This window comes from Apium graveolens, chromosome 9 (genome assembly GCF_009905375.1).
Source record: "Apium graveolens cultivar Ventura chromosome 9, ASM990537v1, whole genome shotgun sequence".
NCBI classification, from domain to species: Eukaryota; Viridiplantae; Streptophyta; class Magnoliopsida; order Apiales; family Apiaceae; genus Apium; species Apium graveolens.
The window spans coordinates 267,591,584-267,610,132 of record NC_133655.1 but is presented as its reverse complement, the minus strand read 5'-3'; the positions used below and the strand labels follow the sequence as shown (position 1 = coordinate 267,610,132).

The following is an 18,549-nucleotide window of genomic DNA, read 5'->3' as shown; positions in this document are numbered from 1 at the left end:
AAAGTTACCCTCTCTTGCTTTTTCTTCCATCTCAAGTCTCAAGCCATACACATAATACATTGATACACAACACAAGGTCGACCCTCCTTTATAAAGCTACATTTCCTTTGCTTCATATTCTCGTGCATGGCTCCCACCTTGAAAGCCACATCACTTATTATGGCCAACCAAACATTGCCTTAATACTTTTACGCTGTTTCCACGTTTCCCCTCACCATCTTGGGTCTCACCTTGTTTAATTCCCTTCCCCCCCCCCCTGTCCACGTATTCACATTTTTTGATTGATAAATTTGGACCAAGTTATAGTTTTCAGTTGTGTATTCTTGATTATTATTACTACTAAACCTAACTATAAACTCTTTTCTTAAAAATTCAACAATCATCTCCTTGTAATAAGCCCAAAGTCCCTACTAGAGATCTGTAAAGTCTCGGCTCAACCAGCTGAATTACTTGGGATTGTTATTCACGTATTTGTACTATATATGATCATGATTTTACTGTATAAGAATCCCGAATCATATCTTCATGTCCTTACTCTTCATCATAACAAATTGATGGTATAAGTCTGAAAACAAAGGTAGTATATCAATGATGACAACATTTAATTTCCCATCTACTAATCATCACATAATCACCTAATTTTATCGTCTACTAATCAGACTACATGCTAAGTAAATAGGAGTATGTCATATATATCACACATGATTAATCAGCAATGTCAATATACACATCCAATTTAAAGCCCCCACCCTCTCCTAACCAATCAAATGTTAGGCTTCTACAGGTTGTAGCAGTAATTTGGTGTACTCAGAAATCATTGCAAATGAAAACAAAATCCAAAAGAGGAGGAAGAAGCCAATTATTGTACATTTCTACTCGCCATTATTTCTATGAAGAATTATTGTACAGCTGACAAGCTTTGCTGATGTTGCTATCCGCTAATTAGAATTTGTACTATATATGAGTGGTTGATGCCATTAATTCAAAATTTGTGTGTTGTCAACAAAATTATAAATAAAAATAGAAATGAAATTATTAACTTCGAAAATTGTAGACTTTTTGCAGCCAAGCATACATATACCTAAGTTGCAACTCACTCCTACAATCATGTTCCAATTTTACAGCTAAGGTTCCAGGTTGGAGAACAATAGGGCCCTCTGCTAATTAAGGTTAGCCCATCTACTGCTATCTGTGGGCCTTTTGCTCCACTTAGGTTTAAGTGATTCACTGGTTGTAATAACCATGCAATAGTAATGTAGAATTATCAGTTTATTGTTTATAAGATGCCACATGATCTGGTATTAAATTTCTTTTAATATGGATCAAATCTTGTTACTATATGCAATAACAAGTTCACATGTTATTGAATAGGGATGGGAGAATTTAAAGTCTAGATGAGGCATAATGATAAGCTGATCTCTTGGAGTTAAAGAAATTCTATGCATAAATAGAGAGTTATATACACACAGTCCCATGCAAATTAATGGAAAACTTATCTGTGTTTATCACAACACACATGGCTTGTTTGAAGATTTCATTTTAATTATTCGAATTTAAGTTAAAGGGAATCAAATTTCATTGCAGAATAGTCCCCACTTGTAAGTTGTAAGCCATAGCAGCCTTTTCAATGTCAATCTCTATAATCACTTTCATGCATTGATGTGTCAATAATAATGGGCATCACATATCCATTGCTATGGTACTACGCAATAGTAGTTTTATATGCATTCTGGCTAGCGATGGCCGGAATGTAATGTGTAGTTTGGTTTTATTCTAAGCTACTTGCGTTGTCATTCATGTTATTTCTTTTTCGTAACTGCATTGCACCTGCTTTAGAATAGGTTTTGTGACAATTAGATTATGGGTTTTTTCTGGTGTGCACATGTATTAATCACTAAAATTTATAAATTTTGCTAATTTTTAATTAAATGCATGGGGTATATTATCATTGAGAATTATTAGCCCATCAAACTGAGCAAAATGTTATAAAATTTATTATTTAATGTATGCTTATTGGCACACCATAAAAAATAATAAAATTATATTGCACCTATTTAATACTTTGGAATAGGTTTTTAAGACTTTAAACACATTTCCTCACTTCATCATTATAAATTATATATGCTTCTTTTATCATCAAATAATTTTATAAGAAATCCAAAGAAAGGAAAGAAAGCATATAAGAGAATGTAACTAAAAAGCAAAGAATTGAAAAAAAAAATCGGAATTAAAGAGCATATGGAGAAGTTGCAGCTTGCAGTTATGGAGGTAATTAATTTGACTAACTAATTAATCCTTTTTACTGAGATCCTTATTTTAGGGTGAACTTAATACAGATGTAACTACTACATAATAGCATAGAGCTAATAGAAGTAATATTCTAACCAGGTAGCGAATTTATATCCTGTATAAGTTGATTTAAATATAGGTGTAGATGTAATAATGTAATAGGCTCAGTATATATTATTAAGTGTGCGCAGTCTGCAGATTAATTTAATTGCTAGTAGGAGTGTTTGGTTAACGGGGGCGTACATGTTGGAATCCAAGGAAGCATTGTGTGATGTTTACTCAAATCCTATTCTTTTAATTTCCTACACAATAAAATAGTAGTGTTTCATTAAATTTTAATCAATTTAATTAGGTTGGGAATATGATAATTACATACCAAATAGCAATTGTTGGTACAATTTCTATATGATCTTACAAACAAAGCCAACACATCTAGAACTTAGAGATACCCAGGACTACTGTGGTTTCAATTATAAGAACTTTTAAAGACTAGGCAAAAAGATTTTAAAAACATTAACTTAAAACTTGAATATATTTAAATATTTCGGACAAGGTCTCTGCATGGAAAAGTTACAATCAGCCAGTATGGCAGTATGGAACTATAAAAAGTCTAATATTTTATGTATATTATAACTTTCATGTTTATTCATATGCTTTGGATGAAAAATATAATACTTAGTTTTCAAAATTCTTACAATGTCTTCCCCCAAATGTAGTATGGGCAATGAGGGTTCATAAAAAGGATTACAATGTCTTGTAATATAATATTATCATATTTCTTATCCATCAATTTAATTTAACTTACTGCAGTCTTGTTTTCTTGTAGTGACTCGCACCAAGAAATACTATTAAATCCCAACTAAATTTTCAATAAAATAGCAAGCATTAAAAGTGTATTTCATGAATTGCATCAAGAAATTAGCAGAAATAAACATAAAAAAATAAATAATTATTTATTAACACAAGGAATATGCATGGGAGACCTTATCAATATCAAAATAAATTGCTCACGCACATACATCATACATATATTTATCTAGTCAAGTCATATTGTAAGTGATGGTCCAAAAACCAAGTCAAAAAACATGTTAATATGCGATCTCTGAAGCAAAACCAATGATATACAGGATAGGCTAGAATTTGGGATACAATCTCATCCAAAGTGACAGAATAAACTTAACTAATTATCCACTGATCTGTGGAAGGCACATGAGTTGGGGATAGAATTTCACGTGGGGTAATGGACAGTGGGCTTGCATGTGAGAGCGTTGGGGCTCTGATGAGTTCTTGATAGAAACACAGCACAGGTATGGCCAAATTTACATTGCCAGCCTAACTGAGTTGCCTCCCTCTCTTTTAAATTTCATTCTTTCCCACCAAAAAGGTCAAGATCCTTTTCCCTGCCCAGCTACTTTTGTAACTCAAGTGCAGGAGGTAAAGAAAAATAAGCTTGCTAGCTTGTTTTTATGTGAGTATTATAATTTTATATCAGATCGAATGACAGCATTTTCAACTCAATTGGCATGCATTTTAATAAACGGTCTCTTATTGGTCCGTACTTTGTGTCACAAAATTTCCACATGCTCATAAAAGTGTTCCACACCACACTTCCTCTTGTACCTCCTCCAATGTTTGTAATTATTCATCATTTCTTCCGATTCTCATCAAATTATATGTTACTCAAACTAAGAAACTGTATGTTCCAACATAAATTTCAATACATAATTACACTTGATTGTCATGCATATTATTTTTCTAATAGGATTTACACACATGCTAGATTTTTCATCATTTACATGGTCCAATTATTTCCAGATTATTAATCTAATAACGAAAAATAAATTTTAATCTTATCATACCAGTATGTTCATCATTTATATTTTGATCCAAGTATTACTTAGCGAACACCACTGATTGTTAATTTTATTATACAAGTGTTAATATATATAATATAATCATAGAAATTATATATGACGGTAAGCCCCGCCTTTTATTATAGTTAAAATAATAATGAACCAAACTAATAAATTATGTATTTGTAACATGGAGTTATGTTTACATGTACATCATCACCAACGAACATCGTCGTTCGAAGGACATTATAAAAGGGGTGATTAGAATTCAGTTGATCAATTATATATTATATATACGACCAGTTGTTCAACTAATTTCCCTGAGCAAAAGTCAAAACATATATGATATGATAAAAGTATAAGAAGGTGCTTGTTTGAATTTTTTGATCTAAGTCTATTGGCACTGACTCACAGAAGCGTAGTTCCGTATAGTTTGACTTTGGAACACCTCGAGCCTGCACTCTCGTACACAGGCCATGCAAACTACTGATACCATAGAATTAGTCTTCATGAAAATCGGTGATTTCTTGACTCAAAAGTGCACTTGATTTCATACCTAGCCTAGTACTTAGAAGCACTTGTGGTAAACAGTAGGACACATGATAATCATATACAAGAACGTCGTAGACGCATATTCAAACTCTTAATTCAAAAATTAGGAAATAAGGATCAAAATATTGTTTCAATAGACTCTTCAACTGATTCTTAGTGACTTCTCAGATCATTAATAGCCTCACTTTCCTCTTTATTGTTAAGAGTTACAGCTCACTTATATTTTATAATGAAATAATCTCTTCACTATTTTTCTCACTCACATTTTTTTATTCTTTTATAATTTCAATATACTTATTAATTATAACTTCAATGTACTTATAATTAGAAAATAATAAATAATAATGAATTCAAGAATTATTGTTAAAGTTCAATATACTTTATTTTCGGAAGAGGTAATTATTTATGATACATATAAAAAGTGAGTTAAGAGTTCTTACATGCTCTTTAAAAACTCTTTAAAAAATTAGGAGTCTCTCGTCCATGTTCAATTTTAACTTTAAGAGTGTCTCAACTTACTACACTAGAAGCTAGTTTTTTATATTAATTTTAAAAAACGAGTCAAGAATCTGTCGAAAATAATGTTACTCTATGAGAGATGTATTATTATATCCAAATTTTGGCTCCAAAAGGATACTTACGTATTTTTTACTTTTACCTCGATGTTTTTGCACAAGAATATAATGGAAAAATGTAAACTGATTTTAGATATATAATTTTATCTTATAAAAATGTAAAATTTTGTCATTATACTACTAACTAGCATAAAATCCCGTGCATCGCACGGGTTTCTATTAATATTTTAAATTTTTATTTATCAAGTTATATTATATTTTTAAAATATTTATATAAATATATAATGATTATAAATTTATAATAAAAATAATAGAATAACATGTGGTCGTAATTTAGTAGAATAAATAGACTATTTCTAGTAATTTAATAATTTAGTAGTTTAGCAGATATGTCACACTATTATTTATATATCTTTTAATAATAGGATAAGTTGTATTCGTAGTTTAATTGGATAAGTATATTATATTTAATAGTAGTTTAATAATTTAGTAGTTTATTAGATATATAACACTATTTATCTATTTTTGTAATAATCAAAATTAGGGAATTATCGTTGAACCTAACCGTTGAACCAAATTATCTCTATTCTGGCTATTATAATATAGTATAAAAGTATAGATTTTGTTTTATCTTTTAAGCCATCCTCTCTATACATGCAGTTGTCCTCTGAAACTGGATATCTAAACATTATTTCTTTCAAAAGTAACCCTAAAAAAAACTCTCTATCAGTCTCTCTTTTTTTCTCAGTCTCTCTTTTTTTCTCGCCACCGTTTGGGGCTTCCATCGGTTTTCACCGGTGGAAAGCCCCAGATCATCTATTTTCTTTGTTTTGGTCGTGTTTTTCAATAATACTCCTTCCCGGATAAGGATATTTATCGTTCAAGATTGTATTTTTGTTTGATAAAATCTTTGTTGGGTGAGATTTGTTCCCAATTTATTTGGGTTTTGTTTATTCTCTCCTTGTGGGAGCTTGGTGTGTTTTTTGGTGTGTTTTGGTGTGATTCGATGTACATGACGTTATATCTGCCGGATTTTCAGAGGTTTGATTCAGTCATAAAAATTTATATGAGATTGCAATTACGATCGATAGCTCAAACTGGTTTTAGTGAAGACGATACATGTGTATATATCAATTTCAACAAATCGCTTGATTGTGTCTTTGTAAAGACTAAATTAATCAGCGATATGATCTGTTCTATGTTTGTTCGACTCGATTATTCTTGTAGATGCCGTATGGCTTTTCATTATTGAATTAATTCTGTTTTTTTTCAAAAAAAAAGTATACTTCAATTATATTTATCATCAATTTCGTGACTGGTATATTTATTTACTTTTTCATAAAATAGAATTTACCGGATAAACGCTAAAACTTCATAAATGTGACAAAAGAGCCCCGAGATTATGAAAGAGTAAAGCCCGATCCGTTTGAAATCGATCATCTGGGCTATAACTATAAGATTGTTAAAAATAATTCAACAACTTTGGATTTCCAGTTACAGTCCCTGGGCAATATTTGAAAATTGAAGCCCTTACAAACTTTATTTTGATCCAAAGGGCCCATCAAAATGTTTCACATCAAGTCTTGACTGAGGAATAGTTAAACTAAACATAATTTATTAGCAAATAGTTTTATTGATTTATTACTCCCAAGTAGTGTTCTAAAAATCCCCGATTTTTAAAAAAATCACCGATTAATCCCCTACAAAGTATCCGACCGATTCGATTTTTGAAATCCGATTTATTTTTACGAATTTTTCTTTATTGCAGTATATATAATTATTTATTAAAATTAATAAACTATATTATTCTAAAAATGAATTATAGAAATTATGATATAATGAATATATATATTTGTTAATAAATAAATAATATAATCATAATAATATATATTAAATATAATTTAATATTATAATACATCCGATTTTTACTCCGATTAATCCTCGATTTTTCAATAATTCTAAATCGGTAGCTCGACCCATCTTTCTCGATTCCCGATTTTTATAACACTGCTCCCAAGTTATTACTTAGATATAATTTAAACGGGCGCGGGAGCTTGTTGCCTATTAACTATCGTGGCATGCAGTTAAACATCTTTAAAGTAATAAGGTCGTGATTAAGAAAAAATATTATTTTAGTGATTTTATTATTTTATTTGGAATTAAAAATACACTGTAACCATTATATTGGGACCGGAAAACAAATATTATTTTAACAAAATTATTATTTTATCGAGATTTAACTGTACGTACTTAAAATATTTGTCAGACATCGTAGTGTCCATTTTCTTTGTACATATTTAATCTCATTTTTAGTTGTAAATAATTTAAATATTTTTACATAATAGCTGATCCTCCGTTGACAGTAACAATATTTAGTTTGATAAAGGGAAAGGTTAAACAACTTATCATGAAATTCCAAATTGGCATGTTTTGAATTTAGATTATACTATTATTAATTCAATGGCTGATATTTTTGTGAAAGAAACAAATTCATAGATGGCTGGCTATCGAAGAACCTAACAATTTAACAAAGCCTAACAATCCAAAATAAGCAACTTTGCACGACTTAAGAAATTCTGGTAATTTAAGCCACCGAGTTTCGAACATTGACTGTCAATTTTGACTTGGAAAGGCCACATGATTCATTAATTCTGCATGGTTTAGTATTTATTCATTTGACAGATCGCAGTCTGTAATATAACAGAAGTGAATGATGATGTATTTATCGGATCAGTAATCTCTGTATGCAGCACAATGTGATCTTCAGTTATCATCCTCGGACTTGGCAAAAAGTAAAAGAAAATAAACAAACTGAGCATTACAAAACAACACCATAACAGTTTCATCTTCAATGAAACATTGATACAAAACGGAAATCCTGATCCACAAGTCTTGAACTGTTACATTAACTATTGCAGGGGATTAATACTAATACATTCTTGAGCAATTTTAGGGTAATCATATAAGCAGTCTGATCAAGCTCTTAAGATATCCAATGACGAACCTTAGGCTTTACTCCCTTTTCTACAATTGTATCCAAACTAGGTTTCCATCCCTTACCAGAAACTTGCCTGGTCATAAACTCAGACCCCGTCACCAACATATTCTCGAAATAATCTTGTTTTTCCAGACAATTTTTCCCCTCCAGTTCTTCCCTTCTCTTTGCTGCATGTCCTTTTTTTCCAGCACCCCATTTCCTGGATGCAGGGAAAATCTTGACGAAAAATGGCACCACACCCGTTGTCGATGAGAAGAAATTTGGGGACCTCAAGACGTCGTTGGCCCGTAAAAGCAGTTGCTGGGACTCTAACATTGTTAAAGATGCAGGTTTACCTTTTTTAACCGGTAACATAATGTAAAGCTTGCGTCTATCTAGCTTCTCATCAGCTGGTAATGGAGATGGCTTTTTTGCTGTGGTGGCTGACTTGAACTCAAAGACTAGTTGTTGGTGATATTCGAGCATTAGCTCGGCCACTGTGAGTGGCGCATCGTATACGTGAACGCTGCCATCGGAGAGAATCACTTTCCCGGTGGCTGGCTGGGAGCGGTTGTTGGAGGTTATTTTGTTGCCCATGTTGTTGAGGAAGAGGAAAATGAGGGGTGACAGAAAGCATGTTTATGGCTTTGTGGGGGTGTTGGTGATATATTGGCATGGAAGTTTGGGTTAGTTTAACGGTTCCAACTTGTTATGCTTTGGTTGACAGGCACACAACTATTTATTAAAACTACTGCATTGTTAAATATGTATGTTATCTGCAATTTGATAAAGTCGTTATTACATGTTTGACTTGTCAATCTCGAACATGGCCAAATCGATTCGACCACCTATATTTAAAATCAAAGCAAAATTATTTTCTCCACAATCTATCAGGGAGAAAAAAACTGTTTGGACTCGTTTTCTTGTCAATGAGTCGATCTATCTCAATCCAATTTACTTGTTCAATAAAAGCTTGGTTCATTCAGAGCTCCAATTTTGGGGCAGCAGAATGTTAAGATAGTGGTTGTACAATAGATATGTTTTTTGAGCAAGTTATAAGCATCAAAATTATAATTTTTCTACAAAAAATCCATTTGGTATTATAAAAGAATGTCTGCAGAGTCTGGTCCTAATATGTGATTATTCTGGATACAAATTGAAATTATCAACTTACCATAGTAGATGATAGTCTGCCAACAAAATAGATGGACCAGGGAGCTGGCTTACAGATATACTTCTTCTGCGGCTGTAGTTACGATTTTAAACTACAATAAAATTAAAGGCCTTTTGTACTGATAAGAAAAACATCCAAGAGAATTCTCTTACAAACCAAATCAACCTGGGGAACAAACAATCTTTCTTCCGAATGTTTCATCTATTCTTCGAGAGGGTAATAACATCATAAAATTCTTTGCTGGCAGTCTATCCTACTTGATGTATTGAGAAACCCATTTGAATCCATCACCATACCCCATTTTGCGCACAATGCTGCACATGAATACCTCTAAAGGCCGCACACTTGAATCTGCAAGATTGACCTTTCCTTTTCCAGTGGTGACGCCAGACAGACCCAGATGAAAACGCAACTCATCCTCTGAGGCAGCATATGGGATATCAATTTTATTTCCCAGGATGAGAAATGGGACAGTGGCCAAGGACTCATCCGAAAGGAGAGCATCCAACTCTTTCTTGGATTCTGCAAAGCGCTCCTTATCATATGCATCCACAAGATAAACTACAGCATCGACCTGTATAAATTTAAAGCAAAACATGCATTAAGCTTTACAAATAGAGGTTAAAAATTACAGTAAAAAAAGATACATGAATAGTAGATGGATATATGCATCTGTCTTCATAATCAATGACAAATAAATAACAAAAAATAGAAGTAAATTAAATTCTATTTGAAGTGCGAGTTAACTGAAATCAGACAAACCGACAAAGACTCAAAGAGTACTACAACCTCAAACCAGCATCTATTGGTTAATTACCTATCTAGACTTGATTCTAGTACGACCTATTCCAAATGAGGAGTTTCGCATCTTTGTATCCACCCACTAATGAGTTTAGATATATGAGTCTTACTAGAACTACGGCATCAGTCATGTGAGAGAAGTTGCAATCAAGGATCAGGTTAAAATTTGTTCTGTACAAATTTGCCTGAAAACTAAACCAAGTGCACCAGTAATTTGGATTTTACATGAGACTTGTCGATTAGAAAACGAGACCAGAAACATTACAAAGTTGATTTGTTGAAAACTGTAATAGGATTGCACAAAAAGAATTTATGGTTGAGCTGACAAAATAGCAAATATGAGAAGAGTGACATTGTTTTATAACACATCTGAAAGTTAATATGCTTCAAGTTCCGCCAAAAATTTTATAACACATTGTTTTACATGGGGGTATGTGTGTTTTACTAGTTTTGTCGATGTAAAGAGCCCCATTAATCCCAAACAAAAGAGCTGCAACTTTACATTTTTACATTATACGAAAAAGAGTGTACTTTAGTGTTTTTTCTACAAGTCAATATCCATGTTTACTATTTCAAAGTAGATATGATTTCTACATTGCAATTTAATTAATTTTGAAGATCTTGGTAATTGACTTGGGAAAGTCATAATGAAATTCTTCGACAGGAGATGATAAAAATTATTCCCACTTCTCTGATTAAATACAACTTCATATAATAGACATAATTTAGTCATTTAACAAAAGAAAGTAGATGAATTAGAAACCAGGTCAAGTTCAAAAATATCAGCATAAGTTCAAGCAAAAATTAAACAGAAAAGAAAAGGTGTGAAATATTTTACCTTACTTTGTGAAGTAATACTACTGGTTCTGTATAGTTTTTGTTTACCCTTTTACACATGCATCAACAAAAATAGTTTACATGTATGTATATATGCAAGTATCATTCCTATGAGTCTGAGTGTGATTTTATTTATAATTTGTAGCATACTGTTATTCGTAGAGATAAGATATTATTGTTTCATGTTGCACTAGTAAAAGCCGAGAAAGAAACTTACTATCTGTAATCAGACTTATCGCACATCTTAGAAATATGACAATCTAGTTATTCGAGACAAATTATCTGGTTTGAGCAATTGTTTCTTAATAATTAAGGAGTAATCCACACTTTGACAAACAAGGCATTCTTCTTAAACTTCTACATGCAGAAAAACTTAAGAGGGACAACAAGAATAAGCTACTACGAGTTTTCATAGGAACACACATTTTGCAACTGCACTTTCACAAAAAGTAGAAGGCTCAAACTTAAGTTTTGCTCTTTTTCCAGCAAACTAAATTCTATCAGTCTATCACAAAATCACAAGTTTTGCAAAGCATGTCCACATTCCAAATTCTTCCACTTCTCTATATAACCCAACTACATCCCAATTTCTCTAATACCATTCAAAACAAAAGGTCACTCAGGTTCGAGTATCAGCTCAAATCAAACCCTTATTCACAGGTCTTGTAAATCATAAACTAATCTGAATGTACAACATCAAAAACACATTAGCCCAATAAAACACCGATATTATCAATCATCATATCACAAGCAACACTGACCCAGATCAAAGCAAAAAGTCGAAGCCTCAAACTTAAGTATTGCTCTTTTCCCAACAAGCTTACTTCTATTAGTGTATCACAAAATCACAATTTTTGTCCATACGGCATTAACTAAAACCATTGTTCACAAGTCTTGCAAAATCACAAAACGATAACTAATCACCATATCCGACATTAAAAACAAAGCATCCCAATAAACCACAAATATTACCAATCATCATAATCACAAGTAAAACTGACCCAGATCTAAGCATCTAACAAATAACAAATAAATCAATAAAAAACCACAAGAACCAAATAATACCTTGGCATAGTAATCTTTCCAAACTCTCCTCGCAATCTGATGGCCACCCAAATCAAAAGCTTTAAACTTGATTTTACCAATACTCAATTCCTCTGATGTGGGATGTTGGGTTGGCTGATGCTGAACTAATCTCTACAATTCATAAAAAAAATAAAATAAAATTATATAATACATAAAATCCTGATTAACAAAAAGGGGTTGTAGATTACGTATGTAAGAATAGATTACCTCGTCCTTGAGCATGTGAAGAAGGGTGGTTTTGCCGGCGTTATCGAGACCTAAAAATAAGATCTTGGCCTCTTTTTGCCAGAGCCCGAGAGATGCTAACACGCCATAGAACCAATCGAAAAGAAACATTATTATAATATGATAATTATAGTTCTCTTTTCTCGTTTCTTTTTGGGAGAGAGTTTGAGAGAGAGAGAGACAGATCTGGAATGAATGTTATGGAGAGGGGAGAATTTTTTCTCTCTTCACTGTAGAGTCGGGTGGGTCGACAACTGATTATTTTTATTTTATACATGAAGGACTTTAATTTTATATTTTTCATAGTTTCCGAATGGCACTACAAAATTACGGAAAACTAGGGTACGTATTCGATTTGAATTTTAAAAAGGATTAAAATTTAAATTCTAGTTGTATTGAATTTTGATTATAAAAGGTTCTTAAAATTTTGATGGTAATTATTAAAAAAAATAAAAATTATAAATTTTTAAAAATAATATTTTCAATTTAGATTTTATGGAAGGAAAATACTAAAGTCCCTGAATTTTTACCCCAAAAATATTCTCAAATGTGATGTGTCATATAAATAGTTAGCAACTTTTCTAATAAAAATGGGACCCCGCGTTCATTAATATGCGGTCATGAATTAAAATAAGACATGTGTCAGGCACGTAATTTGGTAAAATTTTTGAAGAAAATATTTAGGGTACCTAGTATTGCTCTTTACATTGCTCTTTACGGAATTCAATTATATCAGAGAGGTTGTTTAGGTTTTTTGGTTAATAGATAGTACGAAATTGGAATAAGAAATCATATTTAAGTTGTATGGGATTGAATTAACATTTTTAATATGATGTGTTTGGTATGGTACTGAAATAAATATGTTTAAGTTAAACTATTTTTGAGCCGTTAAATTTAATTAATTTAAATTATTATTTTATTTAAATATTTGATTCATAAATTTATTTTGTATTAAAAATACATTTAATTGCTTAAATAATAAAAATGTGAAAATAAATTTGATTCTTGAACACCTCCGTCATACTCACCTCCTCTTGGTTAAAGATGGTTTGGGGTTTGATGAATGAAATTTTGAGAAATAAAATTTTCAACAAAATGAAATATTAGATATGAGGTTGAAATAAACAAAATTTATATCTGATTTCAGAATACTCCGAACAAGACGAGCTCTCAAAAATTTACTCATATATTTAATAATATATTTTATATTTTTTTAATCAAGACAAAATTTATGAAATTTTGAAAAAATTGTTGAGAACTTTATTTCAATAGGGATGACTCTGCGAACTTATGTTATCAATTCGCTAATATTCGTGTAAGTAAAAATTCATTAATGCATATAAGTCCCATATAATATATAATTTAATAATTATATATTACATTAAAATTATAAATTTCTAGCATGCACTTTTATAGTAAGTCTCAATTATAAACTGCTTCTTTTTAAAATTCTTAATATTTGCTAATGCATTATGGAGCTCTGGCGTATTAGATTCATATATATTACAAGAGTAAATTACGTAATGTAATTGTTACTTTAAGAACATTTTTTCATGAGACCGGCTCCAATGGTGTACTTAGTTAAATAAGGTCATTTTATTGTTGCGTTAAATAGGATCAGGGGTGGTTTACAAAAAATAGAGTCCTGACTCGAAGCATTTTGAGAACTTCGCGATATTACGTAATCTAATTAAATATGTGAATCCTTTCAATTTACTTAAATTCATAAATATTTCTTAATGTTATTTTAAGTATTCAATAGATGAAAATAAATTATTATTCTGGGAATTGTATATGTTATAAAATTTTAAATAATATATCTCGATAAATTAATAAATTATTAATATATCGATAAATTAATAAATTATTAATTTATCGATATATTAATATTTCAATTAATTAATAATTTTTCATGATTTCAAAGATCTTAATTTATAGAGGTTTTACGGACAAAACTTTTGTCCCATACTATAATAAATGTTTTGGCGGATCCATAAATTGTTTCCATGTTCGCGAGTATTTCTTAGTATAATTTTTTGGGAAAATGCTAGAGGCCCCAAATATTATAATAATTTTTTTTTCAAATACTTTATAAATGATAACTTTTCTCATAATAATATGGGATCCTGCATGCATTTATATATACCCACTAATTATATTCAACACACCTCATATCACATCATTTTGCAACTATTTTGGTACAACTTTAGGATTATCTACCATTACTCAATTTTTTGTCTTAAAAATCAAGTATGCAGTGTTGCAAAGTTCTTGTACTGGAGTTTTCTTTTAGCCACTTCAGGTGGCATTTGAAGCCATAAAGTTCTTGTAGTATTTCTTGACGGTGCTATGGTAAGCTTTGGATTGGACTTCAATTATATGGAAATTTAAACTTTTGATGTAACATCACATATGGATATTAGGTATACTCATCAATCTCTCGTTAACCTGGCTCCGTGGAGCTGCGAGCGTGTGAGTTATCTAAATTTATCCAATTCTTTTACAGAAAAAGTAAAAAACTATCCAGCTCTCCTAAAATCTTGATGCTTTAGGATGAAGACTTCATTGATCTTGTATCATCTTTAATCTATTTCCCAGCTACACAAAACATCCATGGCCAACAGAGAGGCCTTAGCTTTCATGTTCGAGATTTTTTCCATTCTTTGGCAGCTTCACAACCACTGTTGGACACTTAACATGTTTCGAACAGTAATCACTTACACTTCCAAGAATAGTCCTGCATATGTAGCAAATGAATGAGTCTTTAGATTAACCATTTAATTGAAATTTAAATACAAAAATTTAACTGTCTGTGTGTATGCATACCTCTTGAGGAATCCATAGTCATGGCTTCCAATGACCAACATGTCCACTTGAAGTTTTTTTACAGCAGCACATATCACTTCCTTGGCATCTCCACTTCCTACTTTCTTCTCCACCTTGATCTGCAGATTTACGAATAATTTCATGTAAAAGATAGGCCTTTGTAAAAGCATAACTTGTACATGGATCTTTTTTTTTATGCAGATCAGGTATATAATTTATACTGGTCTTCCACAACAACTATATATATGCAACATGAAAAAGCATGCTTACATTGCTGTTGAAGTTGTTGCAGACAGTTTCAGCTCTGTTCATGACTGAAGTAGCCAAGTCCTTGCCATATTTTTCAATGACTTCAACAACATCTCCGGAAAAAAGAAACCCTGTGAAAATTATCTGATTAATAATCTATATGACAAATTAACCAAGAAACGAAAGCACGAAACGAGAATGATACATATGAAATAGATAAAAGTACCTGCAGCATCAATGGAAGAGTAAACAGGGGGTGGAGGCTTGACATAGAGGAGAAAAAGAATAGTTTTGTTACTCTGAGGAAAAAGATTAGTGAGGCACCATGAGAGAGCATGCATGCTCTCTTCACTTTCATCTACTGCTACTAGTATCCTTTTCTCATTCATCATTTTTCCTGCTTCCATTACTACTTGAAAATAAAGTACAAACACTATAGAATATAGATAGGGGATTAGAGAATTCTGAGGCTAAGCTTCAGAAATTGTAGATAATGTAAATCTGCTCTTTGTGAAGGGGTCCTTTTTATAAGTGAAGAAACTGAGCTGCTGTTTCCGATATTCTGTTTTTTTCTTTTGGTAGGTTGTTTTCGCACTCAACTTAGATAAACTTTGTGCTCAATTATGAAGCGTAATTTATATTCTTTTAATGCTGAATTGATGCATAAATTAACTTTAAATAGTAAAATTATAGTTGGCAAACAAATAATTCATGAGTTTAACTTAATGTATATGGACAGACACTATTTTTATTAAAAGAACAGCTCAACCAACTATGATCCTAATTATCCATAGTCTAAAATTGACAATGTTAAAACACTAGTTTCTCTTTTGTGCACAAACATGAATTATTGTTATTAACAATTAACAAATAAATATAAAAGAGGACCGGGATTGAGATATTTTGAAAGGAGAGGAATAAGATTGAAGTGAATGGTATGACCCCATTACGCTACTTGGATTAATAAGAATTTGGCAGTACACAATTATATGTGCCCAAATTACATACATAGCCTGCACAATTTTGTTAAATTGCTTGAAATATCTTTCATTTCATCTAAAAATATCCCAGCTGGGTGCCTTGACAGTTGAGGCGGTTGACATATTCGGCAGATCTTTTGCTTCAATTTAATTTAATAAATGCGAAAATATTAAATAATTTAATGACGTATAGCTCACCTTTTGATTGCATAACTCCCTGTCTTAGATATAATCTGGTATAATGATTGTAAAATTATTCGGTGTACAGATGGTGCTTTGTTTTCAGATTCTAAAATATAGAATGAAACTAGGTAGAAAAACCGCGCTTCGCGCTGTTCAAGAAAATATTTTAAATAATTTAGATATCACTCGTAAAATTCGGTTTGATCTACCTTAACGATAAGTTTTAATTCAAATAGTTGTGAACAATGGTTTTTCTAAATCTATATTCGTTACAATTATAAGGATCACTGATAAATATTTTGGAATAAAAAATCTGGATTAAAAAATCATGTGTGCTATTTCTTAAAATATATTTATACAAATTTTATGACCTCATACAAAAAAATTGTAATCCATTTATTTAAAAGCTTCTTCTTTTCTCAAACAGTTTATCTGGCTTCTGTAAATTAAATACACTTTCTTGTCGTAGAATAACTCCTTTATTTACATTGCAGTATAAAAATGTTTTTTTAAATCAATTGGTATGAAATAAAGTATATACACCAAATCTTGGGTCATTGTTGCAATATGTAGATAAACGTATGCGTTAACCTACAGGGGTATTTAAAAAAATTATGAGTTTATACTGACCGGCAAAAACTCATGGTAAAATAATAAGTAGAGTTTGGGTGTTTTTTAAGAGTAGAAATTCATTGAAAGCTGCCAGGCGGACCTTGTGCAACATTAATCCTGTGTATTGTAGTATTGCTGCAATCTTCAGGATCAGCCGATATTTTCTGTCAATATAGCCTATTGAAATTTTGCAGCAATGAGAACTCCCACTTCACAATAAGCATATGTAGGACAAAAACAAACATATATACTCATGCCTTTTGCCATACATCAAATATCCCAAACTAAAGTTTTGTGAAATATTTTGAACAAATGTATAGAATATCTGGTGATTACAATTTCTTGAATCTCTTGTAGGGAAGAAAACTGATATACTTTCCATGAGTTCAATTCTGTCGGGAAAAACAAATGCATAAGCAGAACCGGAAGTAGTACTTGAAGTAGTAGTTATAGTCACTTCACACTCGTATACCTATACACATCCAAGGTCATAATCACACTGTGAAGCACAATGAACTAAAAGAAAAAACTAATCTTGATATAGTTAGAAATGGCCACGTTTTTGTCATAAATCAATGGGCAAATTCAATAAAATTGAACCTCACATAGCCAAACATGTTTATTTATTGTTAGAGCGGTCTTTCTAGAATTCTTGTGACATGACACTTTATGGAACTGGAAAGTGAACAATCAAAAAGAATTCGAGAACAACACAAGTATTTGACAAATAGATTAATGTAAAATCTTGTTTATATATGACAGTGGACCTCAATCACATTGTCTTCTCCTGCTTCATTCGCAAAATAATAACACATGTAGCCAGCAACTCAAGAAATTCATATATGTACCTTAACTTATAGATTTGATGAAAACCTATGGCTAAGTAAATTTTCTTTCTATTTCATGCAAAGGCAAGCATCTCCATATTTTGTTAATACAGGGCACCTTAATCTAGAACGAATTTTTCTATGTACTATTCTGCATAACTTAAGCCAAGCCACAAATCATTCCAAACAGGCAGTATATTAACAAAAAATATTTTAAAATTAACATATCAATCACATGTAAATGTCAACTAATTAAACATTCTTCCACAATATTATGGGTACACAAAGAATAGATGTTAATGCTAGCACATACAACGATACAAGACTAAAGCTAATAAACATAATTTGAAAAAACACCACATTTGCAATTAACAAAATTAGATTTTATATTTGTTATTTGGCATTTAATAGTAGGTACTTGCTCAGAAAGAAGTTGGTCTGACAGAAGCAGCAGCTGCATTACAGCACCGTCCTTAAACAATCTTTGCAAAAATAATTGAACA

The 18,549-nt window shown here is 31.3% G+C and overlaps 3 protein-coding genes across 3 annotated transcripts; all 3 read right to left on the bottom strand.

Annotated features, from left to right (window-relative positions):
* Positions 1–8,067: 8,067 nt before the first annotated feature.
* On the bottom strand, positions 8,068–9,177 carry LOC141684042 (uncharacterized). The gene has a single exon (XM_074488868.1). The coding sequence runs from the start codon at positions 8,841–8,843 to the stop codon at positions 8,253–8,255; it is 591 nt and encodes a 196-aa protein (XP_074344969.1). The 5' UTR covers positions 8,844–9,177; the 3' UTR covers positions 8,068–8,252.
* Positions 9,178–9,396: 219 nt separating this feature from the next.
* LOC141684043 (small COPII coat GTPase SAR1A) lies at positions 9,397–12,624 on the bottom strand. The gene is made up of 3 exons (XM_074488869.1): positions 12,352–12,624; positions 12,124–12,255; positions 9,397–9,994 (listed from the first exon to the last, which is right to left on the bottom strand). Exons 1-3 carry the CDS (start codon positions 12,478–12,480, stop codon positions 9,674–9,676), a joined length of 582 nt encoding a protein of 193 aa, XP_074344970.1. The 5' UTR covers positions 12,481–12,624; the 3' UTR covers positions 9,397–9,673.
* A 2,093-nt stretch (positions 12,625–14,717) lies between these two features.
* Positions 14,718–15,944, bottom strand: LOC141682419 (universal stress protein PHOS32-like). Its single transcript, XM_074487109.1, has 4 exons — positions 15,671–15,944; positions 15,466–15,575; positions 15,196–15,314; positions 14,718–15,106 (listed from the first exon to the last, which is right to left on the bottom strand). The coding sequence occupies exons 1-4, from the start codon at positions 15,849–15,851 to the stop codon at positions 15,001–15,003; spliced, it is 516 nt and encodes a 171-aa protein (XP_074343210.1). The 5' UTR covers positions 15,852–15,944; the 3' UTR covers positions 14,718–15,000.
* Between the last annotated feature and the right edge of the window lie 2,605 nt (positions 15,945–18,549).

Bases quoted from the DNA above. Each gene is read 5' to 3' on its own strand.
- LOC141682419 (XM_074487109.1), bottom strand. From the start codon at position 15,851: ATGGAAGCAGGAAAAATGATGAATGAGAAAAGGATACTAGTAGCAGTA. The intron at 15,576-15,670 runs GTACTTTTATCT...TAATTTTCACAG, and splicing joins CTCTTCCATTGATGCTGCAG to GGTTTCTTTTTTCCGGAGAT. The intron at 15,315-15,465 runs GTAAGCATGCTT...GTAAATCTGCAG, and splicing joins GCAACAACTTCAACAGCAAT to ATCAAGGTGGAGAAGAAAGT.
- LOC141684043 (XM_074488869.1), bottom strand. From the start codon at position 12,480: ATGTTTCTTTTCGATTGGTTCTATGGCGTGTTAGCATCTCTCGGGCTC. The intron at 12,256-12,351 runs GTAATCTATTCT...TATGAATTGTAG, and splicing joins TTCACATGCTCAAGGACGAG to AGATTAGTTCAGCATCAGCC. The intron at 9,995-12,123 runs GTATTATTTGGT...AAATTTATACAG, and splicing joins GGAAAGATTACTATGCCAAG to GTCGATGCTGTAGTTTATCT.
- LOC141684042 (XM_074488868.1), bottom strand. From the start codon at position 8,843: ATGGGCAACAAAATAACCTCCAACAACCGCTCCCAGCCAGCCACCGGG.